The 24,837-nt window shown below is 41.5% G+C and overlaps 1 protein-coding gene across 7 annotated transcripts in view; it reads left to right on the top strand.

The window, feature by feature from the left end:
• RALGAPA1 (Ral GTPase activating protein catalytic subunit alpha 1) overlaps positions 1–24,837 on the top strand; it is a 5,382,632-nt gene that overhangs the window by 3,300,427 nt on the left and 2,057,368 nt on the right. For all 7 annotated transcript variants that reach the window (XM_044074134.1, XM_044074135.1, XM_044074129.1 and 4 more), the window contains one exon: positions 15,025–15,153. In XM_044074134.1, coding sequence (XP_043930069.1) covers positions 15,025–15,153 — 129 coding nt within the window. The remainder of the gene's footprint in view (positions 1–15,024; positions 15,154–24,837) is intronic.

Raw genomic sequence — 24,837 nt, 5'->3', positions numbered from 1 at the left:
TGAATTCATCTTCAAGTTTTGGCGAGTACCTTCACATGGTGTACCCTATTCTCACAAAATCTCACCAAGATGGCACTAATATATAGACTTTTTTTATATATATAGCATAGATCGTGGAGAGAGAGGTTAAAAAATAAAGACAGCTGGAGGTGCACAGGTCCCAGCATAAAAAAGTGCCCAATCCTGGTGTACCCACTGATGCCAGGACTGGAAAAATGACAGTGTAGAATCCTCAAGACATGGAAATATTCCTACAGTGGAGTTAAGCCAGTTTTATGGGGAATAACCCCCCTCCAAATTGTCGTAGAAGGCAGTAATAGTCCACAAAAATCACAAAAGTGAACAGGCCTCAAAAGAGCCCTGAAGAGGACAGAGTGGACTATTGAGGATAAGGAAGAAATGATGTATTGTTATTACTACGCAAAAGTCCAGAATTTTCAGATAAAACATATTTAGAAAGACTGAGAGAGTAATTATGGAAAAAATGTGCACAAGAAAAACTGCCAAAAGCTTCAAATAAACATTTTAATTCACTAGTACAACATGTAGCAGATCCATGAAAAACATTATGTAGACAAAGAACCTTTGTACTCCCTGGAAAAAGAAGCGACAGAGGAAATGTGAAAATATAAAGAACAAAACCCAGAAATTTTTGAAAGATATAAAAAGAAACATGGACATGAGAAAGAAAAAGAGATCTGATATGGTGCAATATTTATTCAAAGGACAAAGCAAAACTAATCAATATAAAAAAGCAGGTCCAAAGATATTTGAAGAGAAGTACAGCAAAGGAGTCCAATGTGGAAAGTTTCACAGTGCAAAAAATAAGAAAACAAATGGGGAAAGTAGAACATTGATTAATAACGAAGAAAAACAAATGGAAACTGATATTATGGATTCTTTGCAAAGTGAAAGATTTATTATAGAAAATCCAGCACAGGTTATGCCACAGTGTGATAGAGCATTGAGTCCCCAGATTAAGGAGAAACAACTGGAATGGGAGGCATTTGAAGACTTGTCATGTGGTGATGCTCTGGAGCCTTCTGTAGGAGACCAATACAAAAGTTCAGTTAAAGTTGCACAGCAATGGAGAGAGCAGGAAACAGGTAACTCTGACAGAGGCAGTGTTGCAAAGTGATGGGCTAAGGAGTTCCCATATGAAAGAGCAGCAGGTAAAGCAGGGTGCATCTAAAGAGGGTATGCCACAGGAAGATACACTCGAATGTTCTGTAGAATACCTGCAGGAAATGGAGAGCAATGAATGTGCCCTCAGTTTAGAAGAACATGACCTAAGGGAAGAACTGCTTGGTTTAATAGAGCTTGATAGCCATGTTAAAATGAAGGAAAGAGATTACAGAAAGTAAATAAGACCAGAAATATTAGACGTTTAGTTAAAAGAATGAACACAGTAATTAGGACTATTAAGAAAAATTATTGTGATATAACAGAAATGCATAGACTATATTACTATGCAACTAAATTAATAACATATGAAGTCTTACTACAAAAACATAGAGCAGTAAGGGGAAAGGAAAAAATAAAATGCCACCAAGGAAGCATATAATAGAAGAAATATGAAGCAATTAAGAAAAGAAGTATCACTGTTAGAAGAATATAGAAGAGGGAATAGATCATCAAAAGTGCTTCAAAGTACTTAGAAAGGTAGATGTGGTAAAAGCAATGCACAGTATCAAAACAGACCAGGATCTGTCATACACTGTTGCAAACGGTAAACTAAAGATATCAGCACAAGCAGAAAAATGTAGAAGATACGCTGATAAATATAAAGGAAGAAAGTACAAAATAAACAAGTCATTGATCACCCAAAAAGGTTTTATAGAGAACCATGGAAACAAAGCAAAAGGAATAGAAACATTACCAAAAAGAGGAGGAGGAGTCACATTTTGGAGAAACATGTATGAAGACTCTATGGAGCATAATAAAGATGCTGAATAGAAAAAAAACTGTAAGGAATTGTAATCTAGGGAATATGAAATGGGACTAAGTAACAGATATAGAAACTGAAATAAAAATCAAGAAAACCCTGGAACCATGTGCAGTAACTAACTTTGGCTAGCCATATTAAAATCTTTACACAAAGATTTAGCCCTGAGTAAAACTTTCTTGAATGAGCATCTTAAATTGGCACCAGTCTGATTAACAGCAGGAAAAATGATACTCATCTTTGAGTGAACCTGCAAGCCATCCTAAAACTATAGCCCAATAATTTGCCTTCCAAAAATATGCAGACTATATGCTGGAATTGATACTGACAGAGTTTATAGGCATTTAGACAAAAACACAATTTTGGCAATAGAGCAAAATGTAAAAAAAGTTATATGGAACAATGGATCATTTGTTATTAAATAAAACCAAAACAGAGAATTGTAAAAAGGGGAAGAATGCAAGTATGGCATATATAGATTACAAAAAATCATTTGACAGCATCCCACAAATGTACGGATAAATAAATCCCTACAGATATAAGATACACCCTACATTGATCAGTTAATTGCATCGCCATGAAGTAGTGGCAAACCACTTTGCAGTTAAGCCATAACAAAGGTCAAATTATTATCCCAGGATTAAAAATTCAAAGGGGATATTCCAGGGTGATTCTTTTATACCTCAGCTATTCTGTCTTCCCTTAACCCAGTAAGCTGTTTGCTTAACAGATTAGGCCGTGGTTATAAGTTGGCTTCCAGAAAACAACCTTATTTAAAAATTTCTCATCCGCATTTTGTAGATGACTTTAAACTATATAGCTCATCAGATGAGGAGTTGAAAGTATACCTTCAAGTGGTTAAACCTTTTTCAGAAGATCTAAGAATGTCATTTTATCTTGATAAATGTGCAAAAACAATGTTTAGAGCAGAAAAGCTACAGCACCAAGAAAAAAATCCATCTGGAACATGAGTGTGATATAAATGAACTTAAGCAGAAGGGGGTGTGTAAATATTTGTGAATTGATACGGAAACAACAATAAAACATGAACCAGTGCAAATAAAATTCAGTAAGGAATACTTTAGAAGACTGAAACTAATAGTGAAAACTTCAGTGACATTTAAAAATAAAGTTCAAATTATAAACCAGTTTGCTGTTCCTGTTTTTAACTTACATTTTTGGGGTGAATGACTGGCCCCAAAAGGTATTGGATTTGTTGGACAGGAAATCAAGATAAATGTTTCATGCTTATCAAATGATACATTATTCACTCTCTCCGAAGGAGGTATGTTCTTCCTTGAAATTTATTACATGTGTAAATCTGCAGTCATGGGACAGCATGTATATCTACTGACCTCACTTGATCCAAACCTAATGATGGTTTAAAACATGAGGAGTAGTCTTAGATGACTTCCCTGCTTAGTTTAGCAGAAGCATATCTGTGTCAAGCAGGAATGGAAAGTAAACCAGAAGCAGACAAAAATCAGTCGGCAACTAAATGTGCCAAAATAGCAAAAGAAATAATATAAGGGGAAGGATCAAATGGGAAGGTAAGAAATGTGAAAAAGGAGTAAATATTGTGGTAGGTATAGCGATCTCCTGGAACAACTCCATGCTGATCAGGGTTTAATGCAGGAATGGTGAAGGAGAGGTGAGCTGAAACCAAACGAAAAGTTAATAATGGACTGGAAAAGCAGTTTTGAAAGAAACAGTGGAATGGCATATGTATGGCTTCTGTGTATGCAACAAGATCAAGAAGCTTTAGCATTTTTGTTTGGAGGCATTTACACCGGTATTTTTATACCACAAGCAAGCTTCAAATACCTTTCCTCAGGTAGATGGCAAATACTGGTGGTGATCAGAAATATCAGGGGAACAAATGTCTAACTAATGAAATGATTATTTTTCAGGATGGACACAAGATCTGAACTGCCTAGACATAGTAAGGGCCTAATAAAGTTTAATGCTGTTGACTGCCAAAAAAAAAAATTACTAGAAAATGGAAATTAAAATCAATACCAGCTGTTAATGAAATATTAAAAATTGAGAGATGAACTGTGTGATCTTTAGACAAGGGAAGTTTGGCAATAAATGGACTTTGTGGAAGCAATACATACAGAATAGTGTTGAGGGGGAGTGAGGTTTAAGGGAAGACACAGGGACTAAGCATTTTATGTAGAAAAATCCTTCTAGGAGGAGACGTTCACCGTAATCCTTGCCCCACCTATAACAAACATCAAAACAATTCTCTTCCACAAACTCCTATAACACCACAATGGTAATCCCTCAACCTCGGTAATATAACTTTTGCTGCTATAAATGTTAGAAGCGTAAGAAATAAAACTGCTGAACTACATGCCTGGATTACTCAACATAAGGCTGCTATTCTCACTGTAACTGAAATTTGGCTTAAACCCGACATAAACAACTCCAAAATTATAACTTCCGGCTATAATGCCATCTGTAATGAACATATAAAGAGGAAAGGTGGTGGTATTGCTTGAATATCTCCCAACAACTGTTGCGTTCCCCCTTACAACAAACCAATACCAAAATTCAGTTTAGCAGAGATTCTTATTACTTTCCTGAAAATAAGTAGTTATAAACAAATATATGTTACTGTCTTTTATTTCTCTTCTGATGACAATGCAGCTGTACTGGAAGATATCTTGCACTGGATATCCATAACAATTCCACAAGAAAAAAATACTTGTAGGTGATGTGAATGTCAGTTAGCTGGGCATAAACTCTAACTGTCCTACATGTAGCATGAACTTGTATAGTTTCACACAGCTAAGTGATAACCCCACACATTAGAGCAAAATATCAAATTCCCTCTTAGACTGCATCCTAGTATCAGAACCCAGCAAATAGCTAGAGATGACAGATTGATAGCTCTTTCTCGATTCAGTGGGTGGTTGTTCATGGCCGTTCTTAGTTGGTGGAGCGATTTGTCTGGTTAATTCCGATAACGAACAAGACTCCGCCATGCTAACTAGTTATGCGGCCCCGTGCGGTCGTCTCCAACATCTTAGAGGGACAAGTGGCTTTCAGCCACACGAGATAGAACATCTTAAAACTCAGTGGCTTTGTCCTTGTGCTAACCCAGACTGAAATCTTTTCCCCTCCTACTCATACCCCTTTCCCCACTCCCCTAACTTAGGCCTCCAACCTAGGCCTCTAAATCATGTTACTTTTTTTCATGGTAAGAGGATAAATTATAAATACTTTACTCTGTTGTGCAATACCCACTTTGTGTTTAGTATACCTGTTTTGTTTTACTTAGTTTAACTTTTAGCATAATGTCTATCCTATAATTATATTACTATATTATTTCTTTTAACCAATGCTACCACTGTACTCTTTTCATACATGTCTTTGTTATATGTTGTTAACTTTGTTTACTGTTCATGCTGGAGCTTTTCTCCCCGGGCCTCTACTGAAAATGGACAAATATCCAGTTAGACTAGCCCGGTCAACAAATGTAAAATAAAATAAATAAGTACACCACCACAGGTACAATGTCGGACACTCTGTGATCATCTCCTAATCTGTACACTCCGACATCTTACATGTTTATAAAGCAACACATGTCCTTTCCAGTTTTAACCCAGAAATGCTCATTATTACCCTATCATCTATTAACTGGGACTACTTAAAAATCCTCCCCTTAGATGATGCTGTCAATTAATTCAATGCAACTTTCCAGAATATCCTGAATAGCCTTGCGCCTCCTAGTAGGAAGAGACTAAAAACAAATAATTCAATTTGGCTATCCAAAAAGAGTAGAATACTATTACAAGATAGAGAAAAAGTATGAAAGGAATGGCAAGCATATAAAACACCACAATGTATTGAAAACTTCAGAATACTTCGAAGCCGTGCATAAAAGCAAATAAATGAAGACAAAGTGCTATACTATAATAACTTTCAGAATAATAAGTCAACACAATGCTAAAAAATTCTGGACAGCTATTAAAGAATTTTTGTATCCTGGCCAAAACTCAACCCTAGCCCCCTCTTCCAGTGGTTCACCCCATGAAACCACAATACAATTCAACTCTTACTTTATAGATGGTATAACATCTCTAACCAAGTATTCCCCAGTGTCTAATCACAACACTGCCTAATCACACATCACCACATCCACTTTCACCTTTAACTCAAACCATGCTGTACTTCAGCTGATTACCATTCAAGCCAAGTACTTTACAACAGCAGCCAGTAACATTGCCTGTCCTGTTTCATCCCTATAAATGGGTCAGTCCAGGAATCCCATGTTCCTCTCTGTATGGAACAAGTCACACATTATTTCTCGGCACAAAGAAGGAAATTCAACAGAGATTATTAACTTTAGACCTTTAAGAATCTTATCTCCTCTCTCCAAAATACTTGAAAAATGTATTCATAAACTTTTAACCTATATAGATACTGTCCGTATAGCTAGAGATAACAGCAAACTAGTCTCTTCCTTATTTCTAGACTTGTCTAAATCCTTTGACACAGTTTGTCATAGCAAACTTCTACTTCAGATGTCCTCATTAAGTCTGTATTAATCCATCATTCTGTGGTTCAAAAGCTACATGTCCAATAGATATCAACCAGTAAAAACAGCACTCCATCATCTCTCTCTGTACCTCCCAGTCACCACCAGTGTACCATAACACTACATCATTGGTCCCCTCCTCTTTAACATTCTCACCAACACCCTCCACATGACAGGCCTCTCTAATACAGTACACAGATAACTCCACACTCATTTGCACATCGGACAACATGGCACACTTCTAAAAAATTACTCTGGAAGCTTTAACAGCTACTGAAACCTGGCTTTGTAACTCAACTCATGCTTAACCCCTCAAAAAAAAAAAAAGAAAAACAACAAAGTATTACTTTTTTTCCCCCATATCCCTCTCTCATGAAAAAACAAAGTTTCAAGTCCTCTCCCGCTAATGCAGCCACTGAAGTCATTTCTCATAGCAAAGTATTATGGATGATAGTGGATGATGATCTTAAATTTGACCTGCATATACAAAATTGCATAAGAAAAATTCATCAAAAAACTCTGTATAGTTTACAGAGCCAAAAACATTCTCACTAACGCAACTAAAACTATACTTGCCACTACTTATCTTCTCCCCACACTTCTTTATGGCACTCCCATTTTCACTAACCTCCAGAAATCACAAAAATCAAAACTTGAACAAAACTGTAACAGAGTTGCTAAAGTTGCAGGAAATATCCCTTTCAGAACCCACTACTGTATAGCACTAAAAAGGTTAAATTGGTTAGAACTGCCCCATCAACTAGCATAGTTTCTTACCACCTATAAAATTATTCACTATCCAGCTGCTTGCTCAGCACTAAATGCTATTGTACACAGCTGTGTTCCCAACCGGTCGTTATGATCCAGTGATCAAAAACACTTCTGTGTACAATCTATGGAATCTGGTTGGCGCTGCATATACTCCTACCATGTTGCTAAGGCCTGCAACTCCTTATCTGTATCCATCAGGTCAGTACTCTCCCTCCCATCCTTCAAAGCCATTCTGAAAGACTTCTAGCCAAAATGTTGCTGTTTTCTTGCTCAATACTAGGATGGTAAACTATATCACTAAATGTGAGCAAGTACCTCTTCATACCTTATACCATAAGCCTGCTTTTCTCTCACTTCATTTTGCATTTCCTGTTTGTATTATACTAACATATATTTAATTTCTCTTATAAATTGCCTAAGCTTTCTCTAAATGTTAAGTCATTATCATATAATTTGCATAAATTCTTAACCAATGTTTTCATTTGTGTAATTTGCTATATTTATTTAAATTGTGGATGTTTTTGTATTATTTTTGAAGATCGTAAAACTGTTATTCTTAAAATGTTTTCTAATAACAACTAAACAACAAACTAAAAAAGAACCTAGCTGCAGATATTACTGTCTACTAGTTTCCTACCTCAAAACCATTTCCAACATAACAGTTCAGTTACTACTAGGAGGTGACATGCACCCCAATCCAGGCCCAGTATCTACCCCCACTAACACACATAACAGACACCTCCCACTTAAGCACAAACCCACTGACCTACTAATACTATACCTGAACATCCGTAGTATCATGAACAAAATAGAAGAACTGCCCTCATCTATTTCTGTATGCAACCACAACATAATGCTCCTAACAGAGACTTGGCTTAAACCCCAAGTGAAAAACAACTCTATAACGCCACCTGGTTATAACATTCTAAGGGCAGACAGACCACAGAGAAGAAGTGGAGGTATTGCCCTATTGTACAAATCTAACAAAGTCCAACTCTTACAACCCCCCCCCCCACAACCTACAATAACGCTGAGACTATACTTGCCACACTCCTAAACCAACTATATATATATATATATATATATATATATATATATATATATATATATATACATATATATATATATATATATATATATTATCCCACCAGGTGACAACATAAACACCCTAGAATCAATACTCCACTGGGCTTCCCACTTCCTCCATCACAAAATCATAGTGCTAGACGATGTTAACATAGACTGGAACTCTACCCACTCCCCAACACCATCCAACCACTTTAACTTATACAACTTTACCCAACTCACCCAAACTCCCACCCGTATAGATAAAGCCACCAAAAGAGAATCCATATTAGATTGGGTCCTCACTAACCAAGCCAACACTGCCCACCAGTGTGGTACTCTACCCAGTTCTGTCAGTGAAAATAACCCAACCTTTCTCCTTTGACACAAACTTAAATGTAATAACCCACCCTCCCTACTACAAACCCGTTCCTGCAAAAACTTCCCCCAGAAATTTTCACAGAAACATTAAAGTCCTGCAACTGGTCTCCCACCAAAACCCTCCCCCTGGACACAGCAGTTGAATACTTTAATTCCACATTCCTAACCATTCTAAACCAACTAGCCCCAGTAGAAACAATTAGAGCATGTAGTAATCTTGACCCCTGGTTACTTAAAACCACAAAGGCCTTACTAAAAGAAAGTGACAAAGCATGGAAATCCTGGCAACAACTTAAAACACCCCAACTAGACAAACCTAATTAGAAATAAGGCAAAAAAGCAGGTTAGGTTAGAATAACAAAATCACTATCCAACCCTACAAAATGAACTATAGTAACGACCCACAGAAATTCTGGGCTGCAGTGAACAACATCCTCCAACCTGGAAAAACCACCACACCACCACCAAACATAGAAGGCACCAAGCTTGACATAGCATCCAGCTTCAACAACTATTTTATCTCCTCCATACTAAAACCCATAAATGATACAGACCCCACCAGCCCTTCACCAACCATCAAAACCGAATCAAATACCACCCCTTCTCACTCAAACCAGTATCTACATCAACCATCCAAAAACTCCTAGCCAAATTCAAACCAACCACCCTCGCTGTTGACAACCTTCCAGACAAATTCCTCCAGCTTGCATCTAGGGCCATAGCCTACCCAATCTCAATAGTAATAAATAGATTCATCAATGAACACTACATTCCATCCTTATGAAAAGCCTCATATATCACCTCCTTCACAAAGGTGGCCCCTGCATTGAACTATCCAACTACTGCCCCATCACAATCCTTTCACCCCTATCAAAAATCCTAGTAAGATGTATCCATCAACAACTCCTCTCCCATCTACTCTGCAATAACCTACTCTCCCAAACTCAACACAGATTTTGACCTGGCCATAACACCACCACTGCCCTCATTAACTTCACCAGCACCATAAACACACATAGAAACCAAGGGAAACTTCTCTCTGCCACCTACCTAGATCTATCAAAAGCATTTGACACTGTCTCCCTCAGTAAACTACTATCCTCCCTCTCCGGACTCAACCTTGATAATGCTACATTACAATGGTTCAGTAGCTACCAAGGCAACTGCTCTCAATCTGTCAAATGGCACAACTCCCTATCCCCCCACTCCCAGTCAAATGTGGCTTACCTCAAGGTTCCATACGTGACCCCCTTCTATTCAATGTCTTTACAAACCAACTCCACTTAGCAGCCAGAAAAGCTGACATTATCCAATACGCAGATGATACTACCCTTATCTGCGGTGCACCCAGTATCCAACTGCAACAAATCCGAACCCAAGAATCCTTATCAGAAATAGAAAACTGGCTAAACAATTCACATCTAATACTAAATCTCCAAAAAACACAACTAATGCTGTTCGACCCAACAAAGACTATTGACCCCACTTTCTCCATTCTCTCAGTTAGTAAGACCCTCATAACTCCTGTCTCTGAGACCAAACTACTAGGACTTACAATTGATCACCAACTTAAATACAATGAACACATATCCGTAACCATCTCCAAAGTCCACAAAAAACTAGGCTGCCTCTATCGTAGCAACAAATTTCTAACCTCTGAATCCAGAACTACCATACCCAGAACTCATTTCCTATCAACTTTACTCTGTGTCCCCAGTATTAACAAATATAAATAAAACAGACCGTAACAAACTCTCAACATATTACAACAAAATAGCTAGGTTTGCAACCAGCGCAAAATCACACTCTTACCACTGCCAATCTCTGCATAAACTACACTGGTTATAATTTCCTAACTCATTTCACTACCACCAACTCAACTTAGCTCATCAAATATTGTACCACTCTGACAAAACCCCTGCCCTAACAAGCCTACTGAACTTTCGTAGTACCAATAGGGAACTACGATCCAGTAACAAAGCCCTAGTAGAAGTAATTCCATGTAAAAACAGCTCAGGGGAATCTCTTTTCCCTTACAAAGTTGCAAAAATATTTTAACACCCTACCCCCCACACCTCAGGCTACAAAACCAGTATGCCACATTAAAAAAAAATCTTTAAATCACACCTTTATGAAAACCATCTATGTAACTGCAATGACCCTCCCTGAACCCACCTCTTCCAGTCTATAGAACACGTCTCCACCATATCATACTCTACCCCATGCAGATTGAGCACAGTGTAAATATCTATTATATTTTTATTTCTATGAAGTTAGTTGCATATGTACTGTTCTTATGCTCACCTATAAATGTTTTTGAGATCAGGTTTCTCCTAAACAGCTCGGCAAACTTTTAAACTATTGTTAATTTTTTTTAAACTATTGATAAACATTGTCAAACTTTGCTAACTATATTTTACTAAATTACTCTCTAACCTTGTGGAGCTTTTCTCCCCAGGACTCCGCTGAAGAAACGATAGGACCTGGTATCCAGTCGGACAATCTTGGTAAACAAATGTTAAATAAGTAGTGCTGTGGAGTTTTTCTCCCTGCCCGGGCCACTCCTGAAAATGGGCTATTACCCAGTCAGACTTTCCCACTAATCAAATGCCAGTAAATATATCAATATAATGTTGAAGTGAATAACAATTGTGAAAAAGAAAGAAAACATACAAGTAATGTATAATGCATGAAAAATGTTAATATAGGTTTTTCTTTTCTAATAATGTATGCATACTTGTGTCTTGAGGGATAATTTAATAAAGGTGTTTTAAAAAAAAGTTTCACATGTTTTGTTTGAACAGCCTTTTCATGGTAGCAGGGTGTGGTTTCTAGCTGTAGAATTCCACCAGTATTTGATGAAAATAAGTCCAGTGAAAGTTGGGCAAATATGCTTTGATTTGCTTGTGGATTACTGAGATTGAAAAATGAAAGTACACACTTGCATTTGCGTGTTCACTTCTTTAGAGTGAAGGACATTGCAGTGGAGATTTCAGTAGAAGATTGAACACTTTAAAACTTTGCTTTAGTAACCGAACTTTGGAATGTGCTCTTAAGAGAGGAAAATGACTGGATTTATGAGGCATGCTTTAAGTGCAGTTTCTGTGCCAGATTGCAGCTAGAACTTTGAGCAAAGGTGTAGATGGATATGGTAATATAATATGGTGCTCTCAGATTCATTGCTTTTTTTTTAGAATGTAAAAGGTAGATGGTTAACATTAACAGCATGCACTGACCTTGCTTCCTATTAAGTGAAATCAACCCTAAAACAGATCTTCAAAGAAAAAGCACCAGGCTTTGCAGTAAACATTAACTTAAGGAGAGGGCATATTTTACAGGGCAGAAATGTAGCAATTTAGTCAGAGAAAAGTGCTCTGTGAGACCTCCATAAATTGGTGCTGAAGTGCTAGATAAGAGTGGTAGGAGATAAATATTTATTTTGTGTGAAATCCAGATCATTAGAGTAAAATATGTCCAGAGTTAAACAAGTTGAGGAAAGTATCGAAGCAAAATATCAGAATGCAGTGTAACTTGATTTGCCAAAGAGGTTTCTGATGCAGAGATTTTTGTAGTACATTTTTTGGACCTTCTGTGATTTATGCTGCATGCATGCACACCATTTGTGGAGAAAATTATTATTCACTTTGTAAACTGAAGCAGAGTGATGTACAAAAGATAATGAAAACCATACCTGTTAGCTTCTTTGCACAAAAAAAATAAACAAAGCCTAAAATAATGGGAGGGTGCACAAAGGGCAAAAAATGGGAATATATTTTAAATATTGCACTTGTAAACTTAGAAAGTTGGTAGAATAACAGGATTTCTTTTAGCATGCATTTTCTGAAGGATATGAAGTCTGAAACTGGTATATATGTCGGTATGTATTGAGTTTACACAAATTTTATGAGGATCAGACCAAAAATGCGAGGTAAAGTTCTGGACAGTTGAGAGGTATGCTGAAAATTGATATGCCTAGTAGTAGGAATGTCAAGTTTGGAATTGGAAGACTATCGTACTCTACTTGATAACTGAAAATACAAGCAATTTGGACAAGTTAATCTTCGTATTGGAACAGAAGTAGTTCCAGTTGATGTACCTTAGTTGCATCTCTTAAAATGTCAGCAGCAGTCCTGTTCATGAAAAATGATAAAACAGTAATTTTTAAACAACCAAGGACTTTTGAATTCACTAGCTCTAGAAAATGTTGTCAGCATTCTAGATAGACCTTTAAGGAGAGTCAATGTGTAAATGAAGTGTTCACAGTCTCGGAGAACGTGAACAGGAAGGAGAAGTCAAACATTTTAAAGAAGGCTTCCTGTTGTAATTATGAGATTCAGAGCTGCGAAATCCCAGTTAAGAAAAATATAAGCAGTGAAGCAAAAGGAGTACTGCAAATATTGAAACTTGCTACACTTTTTAATCATCAGACTTTCGCTCCTCTGATCTCTGTCCGGACTTTATAGTTTAAGGGTAAATCACTCATCGGTTGTTGCTTAAATATATAAAATAAATGGTGATGCGAGTATGGTTTCACATAAAAGAAATATGTATTTCTTCGTCACCAAATGTACATTATTTTGTGATGTGATTACTTAAAGAATACTGGCATATGTTGCATAACATGTCTTAAATTGAAAGAGAACATATCTAAAATTATGGTGACTGGTAAAAAGGGAACACATTTGGTTGGTACTTTGGTCATAGTTGTTTTGGGAGGAATAAAGTGAAAAAAAGGATGTGACCATTTTATATGGGTCATTATAAATGGTAAGATATTTATATGTAGAAGTTATTGCCCGTGTAATTGCAGTAGAGTAACATGTTTAATTTCTTGCTGTTGTGGCTTAACTTACAAAAGACAATCCAAAAAACAATTACAAAAAATGCATGCAGGAACATATTGTGATGTTAAAAATAATTGAGAATATGGTGGCATTATGTTTGTTTGCGTCTTTTGGCTTTTCCCGGTTAGGGGTCGCCACAGCGGAACTCAGGTCCGCTAATGATTGGCAGTTGATTTTTACGTACCGGCTTGCCAGGCCTGATGCACAACCTTCAACGAAGGTACGCCCATTCACGCATGTCTCCACACAGAAGATGCTCTAGCTGAGAATCGAACTGGACAGCGTCTTACTGTGAGGCGACAACGCTACCGCAGCACCACCACCGCGGGTAATATGGTGGCATTATACACATTAGATTTTTAAGGTTATGGCAGTGATGCTATGCTGTGTGTTCTTGAACAAATGCATATGAATGATTGTTTATTAAAGAAAAATGCAGCTAAAAAGAAACTGAATTAATTTTGAAATATAATACTGTGAATCTTTACAGATAATTTAATATGAAGTATATTTTTTTAATTTTTAATGAATAGTTTTAATTGATGTGTTTATTGATTGTCATGTGATTGTATGTAAAAAGAATGTCAGTTGTTGGTGCTTTTGGAGTCCTTAATGAGTTTAACAGTTTGAATGTTTACAAGATATTGAACAATTGCAGTTACAATCACTTAATTACAGCTTGTAAGATAACAGATTTTTTTTAAATGCTGTTTGGCACTCCCTACTATTTGGCACATGGGGACGATGCCCTGTTCTAATCACCCTTACTACAGAACTGCAATCAAATTACAGGCATTTAGCTGTCAACTTGAAAGGACACTTCTGTACTGTTCAGACCGTTTTTGAGTTTTTGGTAGCGTTGTTGCCTCACAGTAAGACGCTGTCCGTTTCGATTCTCAGCTAGAGCGTCTTCTGCATGGAGACATGCATGAATGGGCATACCTTCGTTGAAGGTTGTGTGTCAGGGCTGGTAACTCAGCACGTAAAAATCAACTACCAATCATTAGCGGACCGGAGTTCCGCTGTGGCGACCCCTAACCGGGAGAAGCCGAAAGACACAACAACAACACATCACAGTTACTTTAGACTGGATTGCATCTCTTATCTTAAGTGTTCCAGGTACAGGCTTATCACAGTTATGTCCCTTAATTTTAATTGGTTACCTGTACATTTTATAAGAAATTATTAACATTTCAAATGATTTTAAAAATAATTACTGATTGTCTCAAAAAGGCTGCTTTCAGTGACAGCTTGCATTAAATGTTCATCATGTTTTGGACATGTCATCTTTAGTTTAAGGTAAGAGTTTCAAAAGTTCAGATCATCATATTTAGTGCAACAGAATGTATAACAGCACATTTATCCTTGCAGCTTTAAAAACGTGATTCTTTGCCTTTTATGTCTGCTTTAGTCTTGCAGACATCATCTGCATTTTGTATGTAGAATAACAAATGATTTATTTTAATTTTTAGGATATTGTCAACACAATTATCAAACACTGTTCTCCACGCTTCTTTTCACTTGGTTTGCCTGGTGCTACCATGCTTACTTTGGATTTCTTGGTTGCTGCTGGCAAAGTGACTTCCTCTTCATCCCTGAATGTAAGTAATCCTACAGATTTAAATTTGCATTTAGCATGTACAGTCTTTGGTACATGTCCTGTGCTGTTTGTCCTTTTCATCTGGTTTGCAAATCCATTTTACATTAACTTTGTGTAACGTCTGTCCTTTTAGAATCTTTTTTTTTGTTTGAAGCCTATTTGATTCATAGGTGTTTACTAGGCTAACAACCACAAGGACCTTTTTAAGGCTAGCCATGCATCCCAAATCTCTGACAAGTTCTGATACTCTTGATAAGTGTAAGCATGGGCCTGGGAGATGAACCATTTATAGGTTACTTGTTTGCATTAGAGACATAGGTGCCAAACCAGGGATGAAGTTCCAATTTCCCATCTAGTTGTCCAAGTTGCACTTGAATTGTGTTAGGGAGGAACTCTGCTTCACATGGATGGGGAGCCTTGTTCTATATATGGGGAAGTCTCTGGGATACATACTTGTCTGTCCAGCAGGTCCTATTTATATCACAGGCAAGATTTAAGTCTTTAGAATTGGTAATTCAGGTACTATTTGTTTTGTGGATATGCAGGAGGTTCATCAGAGTGGGGTCTGACAATGCCCTGTATGCAGGGCATAGATCTCCCCTCAAAAGCCTATAGGAAATGGAATACAGGGATAGGTCCTTGAGGCAATCTGCATAGGATATATTGCTTACGCCCTGTATTCTTTTAGTGAGGAACCTCTGTGGACGTTCCAATTGTTGGATATGCCTGGTTAGATGCATACCAGTGTATTGTATTCAATGATAGGTCTGATGAATGCCGAATACAGTGGAACAATGACTTCCTTGGACTTAGATGCCATACCTTTGTTTATAAGTTGCACAACATAGAATGATTTCCTCACAACTGTAGACACGTGATGATCAAAGGCTAGATTACTATCTATGTGTGTCCCTAAGTCCCCTGACTACTGGGTCAACTCTAAGGGGTGTGTTGTCAATATGATCATTACCAGGGATGGCTGACTTCCCAAAGGATACTATTATGCATTTCTTGGCATTTAGTTTTAGTCCATGGCTCTGACACCAGTTATTTGTCTGTGTCAGCCCTTCCTGGAGAACATTTGTGTCGGCGTGAGATTCAGTAACAGCTCCTAAATTGCAGTCATCTGCAAATTTAGTCAGCCAGAGACCACTGACATTGGCCTTGACTTCTGAGAAGTAAATGCCAAAAAGGAGCAGTCCAAGAACCGATACATGAGGAACTCCAGTTTGTAGAGGTGTACTCCCCAATTTTAACTTCCTGGGTCCTGTGAAGCAGTTGGCTATCCACCAGGTGACATATGAGTTTGTACCTAACCTCTTGAGTTTAACAGTGCCCAAGTGGGGTATGATGTCAAATGCCTTGGCCAGGTCAGTGTAAGCAGTGTGAATGATTTTGCCCTCATCCATTGCTTTGGTGACAACTTCAAAGAAATCCACCAGGTTGAGTAGGCATGATCTGCCCTTGACGAAACCAAACTGGGTTGGGTCCAGTGTCTGGATGTTTACTATATCTCTATTGATCATCTCCATGATAATTCTTTCCATGGCTTTACATATAAGACTAGTGAGACTTATGGGTCTGTAATTTCCAGGGTCTGTAGCTGGCCCACCTTTGTGCCAAGGAATGACTGTTGCTTTTCTCCATTCATGAGACACGAAGCCTGTTTGAAGGCTACAGTTAAATAGCAATTCCAAAGGCCCTGACAAGTCATATTTCATGCTATTTAGAAGGCATCCTGAGATGTTGTCTAGGCCCATTGTTGCAGTGTTATTGGTCTTAGAGGGAGCATTAAGGACCTGTTCCCTAGTGATAGTAGGAGGAGTTGTATTTGATATTTCCTGATGGAAAATTGAGGGAGAGAGAGGGGGTAAAGTTGTAGCTGAATTTATCAGCCAGGAGGTTTGCTGTATCTTTTGGCTCAGTTTGGGTGGCTCCATTTACAATGAGCTCTGCACACAGTTGTGTATTGCCTTTGAGGTTGCGGATATAGCTAAATAATGTTTTGTGGTTGTCCTTGGCCTGGGAGGCCAAACTTACCTCAAATTTGCCTTTGGTAGACTTTGTCTACTGAGTTTATTTAGTTTGAGAGTGCTTTTATCCTTCTGGGTGCTGCATTTCTTAATTTTTGCCATGATTTTCTTTGTCCTGTTATACATCCAATTGATTTTGTGGCTTGTTTTTTGAGTTAGTTCTTTACTTCTAGCAAATACAACTTAAAAAAACAAAAAATAAAATGATAAAATGCCACTAAGACCATCGATCCAAGAAGTAAGCGAATTTAATGAAACACTTAGCGCCTTGGCTTACACAGCCTTCCAAGAGTATTATTATAGTTCTTTACTTCTTCCTGGTGACTACAGCTGCCTCTAAGCAGCTATTAACATGCTTTTGTACAGGGTTTCTGTGAACAGTTCTGCATAGGCAGAAGTGTTCTCAGGGTTTATAGGGGCTTGAAATTTTGCCAGGTTCTCACAATAGCAGGAGGTTAGTCTTAAAATAGTTCCTAAATATTCCCAGTTGAGCTGGGGGTCCAGGTTTTATCTTTACTGCAAAGGAGACAATTTTGGGGTCTGGCCGTACCAGGGAAGGCATTACAGTAGGGGGTGTGACAGCTTTCCTTTCCCTGTCAGTGGTACCTTTTTGTTTCTTTTATGGAAGTAGAGTGCATCCAGATTTACAAATGGCTGTGATCTGAAGTAGTTACTTCATTTGTTCTGCAACCTGTGGGTCTCGGATCCGACCGGCAGCTTTCCAAGCTTCAAGATCCAAGCTCCTCCCCTCTACCCACAATCCCCTGTCACCACCACACTATTATAGATCGTTTTTGCCGCGGCTTGAATAACAAGCATCTTGTGAAGAGCTCCTGAGCTTAGACAGGGAAGTGAATAATTTTCTTTCAGAAATTTTTCTAAAAACTTTAAAACTTAAAAAGGAAGAGTATTGTGAGTGTTTCTCTGCCCTTTTTTGTTTTCGGGATTGCGTTTTCTTTTTTCAAACCCTTCCCCTAGGTGTTTGGGCGTGTGAGTGTGTGTGTCAGAAAAATGGCCGAAGGCCATAAAGCTATTTTTTCAAAGTGCACTGGGTGTGGCCATAAGCTTTCCCCAGCTGATGGCCACATTCAGTGCGTTATATGCCTGGGGGTTGTCCATTTGTCTTCAGACTGCCAGGTTTGCGCAGCCTTCAACCCCCGGGCTGTGAGGGACAGAAGGAACAGGCTTATTCTGGCAGGATTGCTTCCCCCGGAGGAGGCCTCTTCCTCCTCTCCCTCCAAGGTGCAGGCTACCCAGGTAGCTTCGACACCCCTGATTTCCTCGACTCAGGCTGGGACTCTACCTCCCACTACTGCCTTGAGTACGAAGGAAGTTCAGTCTTCTCCTTCTAGGGATAAGCACAGGGAGAAGCACAGACACAAGAGGCGAGCCGAGCCTCATCCCTCGGCTCCACCTTCAAAAATTGTTAAATCACCTCCGAGGGTGTCCGGACCTTCTCCTTCTCGGCTCCGATCTCCTTCCTTCTCACCGGAGCTGGAGGAGGAGCTCCTATCACCCTTGTGGTCGTCGAGGCGGCCCTCCAGACCCGCCTATACGACCTCCTCTAGATCTACTAGGTCTCTCCGACGCCGACATGGATAGGATGATGCGTCGGTTTTGTAGACCCGAATGCAGATGGGGGTGCTCCTGCCCCCCCCCTCCACAGGGGGGGGGGAGTGCAGCTTCAATATTTGCTCAGATTTCTCCTTCTTCAACCCGAATCCGGGTTTTGGAGTCTTCGGATCCAGGCCCTTTCGGAGCCGGGGTTTTGTCGGCGCCGGTGGCCCAAGCCTTCTCGACACCGACCATACCCTCGAGTATCTCGGATCTGAGCTCTTGGGGCCGTGGGCTGGGCATCAGATCCGTGGGAGCGGGTGCATCTTCGGCGCCGCCTATGTCGGAGAGCACCTCCCTTTTGGATCCGATGGCTTCTGCTCCGACCCCGATCCCTATCTCGGAGCCAAGGAGACTGCTTTCGGGGCCGGAAAAGAGTAGTTCTCCCTCGGCGTTCGAGGTAGTGTCGAGGTCTTCCAGGTCCCCGACTCGGGCTTTGGATCCCTCCACCCCCCCACACTTCATACGGGCCTAACTTCCATCATCCTTCCATCGGGACAGCCTGCTCAGACCCTCCAGTTGGTTCCCTCGGAGGAACAAGAGGCCGTTGACGAGCCCTCTTCTGATAGTCCCACAGAGGAGGTGCCTCGTAAACGGACGTGTAGAAGTAGGCACATGGACTCCCCCGAGTCCGTCACCACAAATACGGACTTAGAGGAAAGGGAAGGTTCCCCAAGGTCACCCCCCGAGGATGTCTCCTTTGGAGACATCATGGAAATGTTGCGTATTGGGGGGGGGGGGGTTTGCCCAAAAACCTTCCTCGGATGAGTCCTTTTTTCTGGAGGCGTTTGGAGCGGGCCCATCTACCTCCTGGGTGTCCCCACCGACAGATCCCCTGGTAGATCTCCTGACTACCAGGGCTTGGCAGGAACCCGACACCGTGGAGCCTATCCCACGTCGACCGGATAAAATCCTTAGCCCCCCTTCAGACAGGCAGGCTTGGGCCAAAGGGTCTCCAGTTGATGCCATGTTGGTGGCTGCTGCCACTAAAAGAGAACTCTCCCAGGAGAGCTCCACGGTACACCTGCCAGACAAGGAGTCCCGGGCGCTGGACCGTATATGGAAGCAGACCTTTGCTTCAGCAACCTTCTCCTTGAGGGCGCTGAATTATATGGCGCATATCATCAGGCTGCAACGGGATTTGATCAAGGAATACACTGCAGCTCCTCCTGAGTCCATGTCGGTCGAGGACAAAGCCGTGTTCTCGACACGCATGGCCACTCTCAAGTCCATTTCAAATACGTCCATGCGGCTACTGTCTTATGCTACGGAGGGAGCCGCAAGGGCCAGCGGAGCAGGTGTTGTCTTGAGACGTGACGCCTGGCTCTGTCTTTGTAATTTTGTGGAACCTTTCAAGGCGTCCTTCGCGAACGCACCATTTGACGGTTCTTCGCTTTTTGGCAAGACCGTACGCGATACACTAGTCCAAAGCGAGAAGGACGGGAAGATGCTGTCTGCCATCGGAGTCCGCTTCTCGAGCCCCCAACGTTCCTTCTCAAGGAATCAGAGGGGCAAAAGAAGCTGTGGTTCCGCAAGTCTCAGCAATCCTATCCAGCTTCGGACTCCGCACCCTCCAGAGGCAGAGGAGGGACAGGGTGGACCCCGGCTCAGAGGCAGTGGGGGACCGTGTAACTTCGGGTCTAGGGAACCTTTTTCCGAGAGACGCGCGCAGCAGCCCTGAGGGCTTACCCAACTGTCCTGCTCTGGAGACAGTCGGGTGGGCGTTTAACGAAGCACCTGTCAATGTGGGAGTCCATCACGAACGATCGATCGGTGCTCCGAATTATATCCAGAGGCTACAAAATTCCCTTCCTATTTCGTCCTCCCTCAGGTGGTCACCTCCCCGATGTCCCACCCAATCAAAGAGAGGCAGCGACCGTAGAGATTTCAAATTTGTTAGAAAAAAGAGCCATCCAGCGGGTCCCCCCAGAACAATCCAGATTGGGCTTCTACTCAAGGTTCTTTTTAGTGCCAAAAAAGATGGGGGACCTCAGGCCCATTCTAGACTTGTCCGCATTGAACATGTTTGTTCCCAAAGAAAAATTCCGGATGGTCACTGTACAATCTATTCTCCCCTTAATGCAGGAGAATGTCTGGATGTGCTCTATAGACTTCAAGGACGCGTACTACCACATTCTAATGGACAGACGGTCCAGGAGGTTCCTCCGCTTCCGGCTAGGGGCCAGTCATTACCAGTTCAGAGTCCTTCGGTTCGGACTCACCTCAGCCCCCAGGGTGTTCACCAAAGTCATGGCAGTGGTTGCGACTCACCTGAGGCTTCAGGGCATAAGGGTCTTTCCGTACCTAGATGACTGGCTCCTCACAGCAACCAACAGGCATCAACTTTGTATCACGAGAGACTATGTGCTGTCTCTTGCCGACAGCTTGGGCATCTCAGTCAACATACCGAAGTCTTTTCTTCATCCTGTGCAAACATTAGATTTCATAGGAGCCAGGCTAGATTCCCTATCTTCTCGGGCCTTCTTGACCTCGGACAAGCTGTCCAGCCTCTCACTCCAAGTTTTGGCTCTTCTTCGCACCAAGGCTCTGCTGGCAGAGTTAGTCCTGAGGGCACTAGGCTCGATGGCAGCGGCTATTGGCCTCTGTCTCCATGCTCGCCTAAGGATGCGTATATTACAGTGGACACTCCAAGTTCAGTGGTCACTGTTACTCCACCCATTGAACATTCCTATCCCCCTGAGCAGAGTTTGCAAGGAATCCCTCCTGTGGTGGCTTCACTCCCCAGAACTCAGGCAAGGGAGACCCTTTGTGATCCCCCCCCCAGGTCACGTTAACCACGGATGCTTCTCGCCTAGGGTGGGGGGGGCATTGTTTGGGCAGAAACGTCCAAGGTACGTGGACCTCGCCGGAGACCGCTTTGCACATAAATGTTCTGGAGATGAGGGCAGTGCTTCTAGCGTTGCAGGCTCTCCAAGACCTTCTATCTCTAGGAACGATTGCAGTACAGACAGACAATATGTCAGTGGTCTGGTATATAAACAAACAAGGGGGAACCAGATCCTACCCTCTTTGTCGAGAAGCCATGAGAGTTTGGGAATGGGCGATATCCACCAACCGCTTTCTGATAGCAACGCACATTCCGGGACGATCCAACATTCTGGCGGACAAATTGAGTCGAGTAATTCTCAGTCCTTACGAGTGGTCTCTCAATCCAAAAATTGCGAAGGAAATTTTTCGCAAGTGGGGTTGGCCTCGCTGCGATCTCTTTGCTACTCCCCAAAGCACAAAAAGCAGCGAGTTCTTCGCAATTCTCCCTCCAGAAGGGGAGAGCCCCAGAGACGCTCTGATTCATGCTTGGCCTCCTGGTCTACTCTATGCTTACCCCCCGCTTCTGCTCATGGCGAAGTTCATTCAGAAAGCCGCACGGTTGGGGAGCAAAATTATCCTCATAGCCCCATTCTGGTTTCGTCAAATCTGGTTTCCATACCTGCGGTCTCACAGTCTCTCCCCCCCTTTAATCCTGGATCCCATTCCAGATCTGATATCGCACCCAACGGGGTGCCCAACACCGAACCTGGTCAACCTCAAGCTCGCGGCTTGGTTGATCCAGTTCCACTAATGGCAAGGACTCCCGGTATCTCGTCACCAGTGAAAACTATTCTGGTAGCGGCTCATAAACCGTCCACCAGGAAAATCTATAATAGTAAGTGGAAACGATTTTCTATCTGGGCTAACAGCCAAGGTCTCAACCCATTTACTGTTCCGATTCCTACAGTATTGGATTTTTTGTCCATGATTTTTGAACAAGGGGCCAGTGCATCAACAGTCAAAGTACAGTTGGCAGCAATATCCCATTTTCATGTGGGAGACGGATTAGGATCTCTAGCATCTACAAAATTGTGTACGACATTCTTGCGTGGCATTTTCCTTCTCAAGCCACCAGTGAAATCTGTGACTCCCCCTTGGGACTTAACCTTTGTTCTGCAAGCCTTAACGAAACCTCCGTTTGAACCTGCAGCTTCTGTAAACCTTAAATTTCTGTCCTGGAAAACAGCATTCTTAGTAGCCATAACCTCTGCTAAAAGGGTTTCAGAGCTCCAAGCTTTGTGCATGAAACCTCCCTATCTTATTTTCCACAATGACAGTGTCTCTCAGGACTAACCCGTCTTTCTTACCAAAAGTGGCATCTGTGGCAAATATCAATCAGACTATCAATCTGCCAGTGTTTTTCAAAAATTTTCAAAATAAGGGAGAATACATGTTGCATACACTAGACGTACATAGACAGTTACGTTTTTACCTGCACAGGACCAAAAATGTTCGTAAGGCTGATCAACTTTTTGTGTCATTTGCTCCTTCATTCATGGGAAAACCTATATCCAAAGTGACACTGGCTAATTGGATTTGTCAATGTATTTCTCAGGCTTATTAAGGCATCAGGCAAAACAACCCCATTCAAAATCTGTGCACATTCCACAAGGTCCATCGCAACTTCTGCAGCCCTTCTGGTCCAGGATGCCATTGGACGACATATGTTCAGCAGCCACTTGGTCCTCTGCTCATACGTTTATTTCTCATTATAAGCTGGACATGATATCTAGAAGCAGGGCGTCCTTTGGCTCCGCAGTGCTTTGGAATATCCTCCCATAGACCACCCAGGTTTCTTGTTTAGGTAGCTGGGGACTCTGTCCCACAGGTTGCAGAACAAATGAAGTAACTGCTTCAGATTTAGACGTTATGTACACACCATAACGTTCCATCTGAGTAGGTACTTCATTTATCTGCAACCATCCCCCTAACCTGTATCGGGTTTCTAGGATCTTTATGATTCTTGAGAATATCTGAACCTGTTTTTTTTACAGGTTTTTTCAGGTGATACAGCAAAACTGATCTGAGGTAGTGTGGTGGTGACAGGGGATTGTGGGTAGAGGGGATGAGCTAGGAGCTCGGATCTTGAAGCTTGGAAAGCTGCAGGTAGGATCCGAGACCCACAGGTTGCAGACAAATGAAGTACCTACTCAGATGGAACGTTATGGTGAGTACATAACTTCTAATTATTAATTGAGATCTTTAGCTGTTATGACATCCTTAATAATTTAGTTTTATCTTTCACAGTTCTTTAACATCAGAAGTATACCACAAGCTGCAGCTGTCTGTAGTATAACAGTCTACTTCCTTGATGTTCTTCAAGAATGCAACTGCAGTCATAACATATGGGTTGTCCTGCCTCAGGCAGCCCTCGGTCGGCCGAATTCTAAAGTCTGGGTCCGGTGTCGGCTGGTGTCGCCTCCTCTCCGACGTCACAACGGCTGGAGTATAAAGGCATCGGCCGACGCCATCTTCTTCAGTCTTTCTTGCCACGCGGTGCCCGAAGCAGAAGCAGTTCGCAAGTGCCGGTCGGTCAGCTCCTGTGTTTTCAGTACCGAAGTCATCTAAAAGCTAAGTACCCGTTAGAACATTTTTCTTGCCTCAGCCGATGTCAGAACAAATTGAGAAAGTTAATAATTGTTTGTCTTGTGGTAAACAAATACCTCATAAGGACTTCCATTCTTACTGTCTTCCTTGCCTGGGCCCAGACCACGACGTCTCGGCCTGTGCTTGCTTTAATAAGCGCACTCTCAGGCGCCGGGCAGAATTTGCTGAAGACTTTTTTGGCGAATCCTTCGCATATACCATGCCGTCGGATCAACCGACAGCTCAATCTTCCAAAAAACAGGAGGACCGGGACCGGCATCCTCGGCCCGCGTCCTCTACCGATACTACTCCTAGACCCTCCGCTAGTGCTTCAGTCCTGCGGAAGCGGTAATTCAGCCGCTCCAGGCCGACAACACAGCGTTAACTAGTCCTTCGGTCCCGGAGACCTCTCTGGTGCCGGTTGTTGATTTTCCTCCGGATACCGAAGTTCTTGATTTACCCGACACCATTCCGGTGGACGAGGTCACTCCTGCACGTGGGGCTGCTAGGCCTCCTGTATCTATGTCCATCAAGGCCTTTGCACGTGCTAAGGCCGCCAGCCAGGCCAAGGCCCATCCTAAACCTGCTGTCCAGGCCCCCTCTTCTGATAAACAGATTATGTC

Source organism: Protopterus annectens, chromosome 6.part0 (genome assembly GCF_019279795.1).
Source record: "Protopterus annectens isolate FY-2018-M chromosome 6.part0, PAN1.0, whole genome shotgun sequence".
Taxonomy (NCBI): Eukaryota; Metazoa; Chordata; order Ceratodontiformes; family Protopteridae; genus Protopterus; species Protopterus annectens.
Note: the sequence above shows the minus strand (reverse complement) of the source record. Positions and strands in the feature narration are given on the sequence as shown.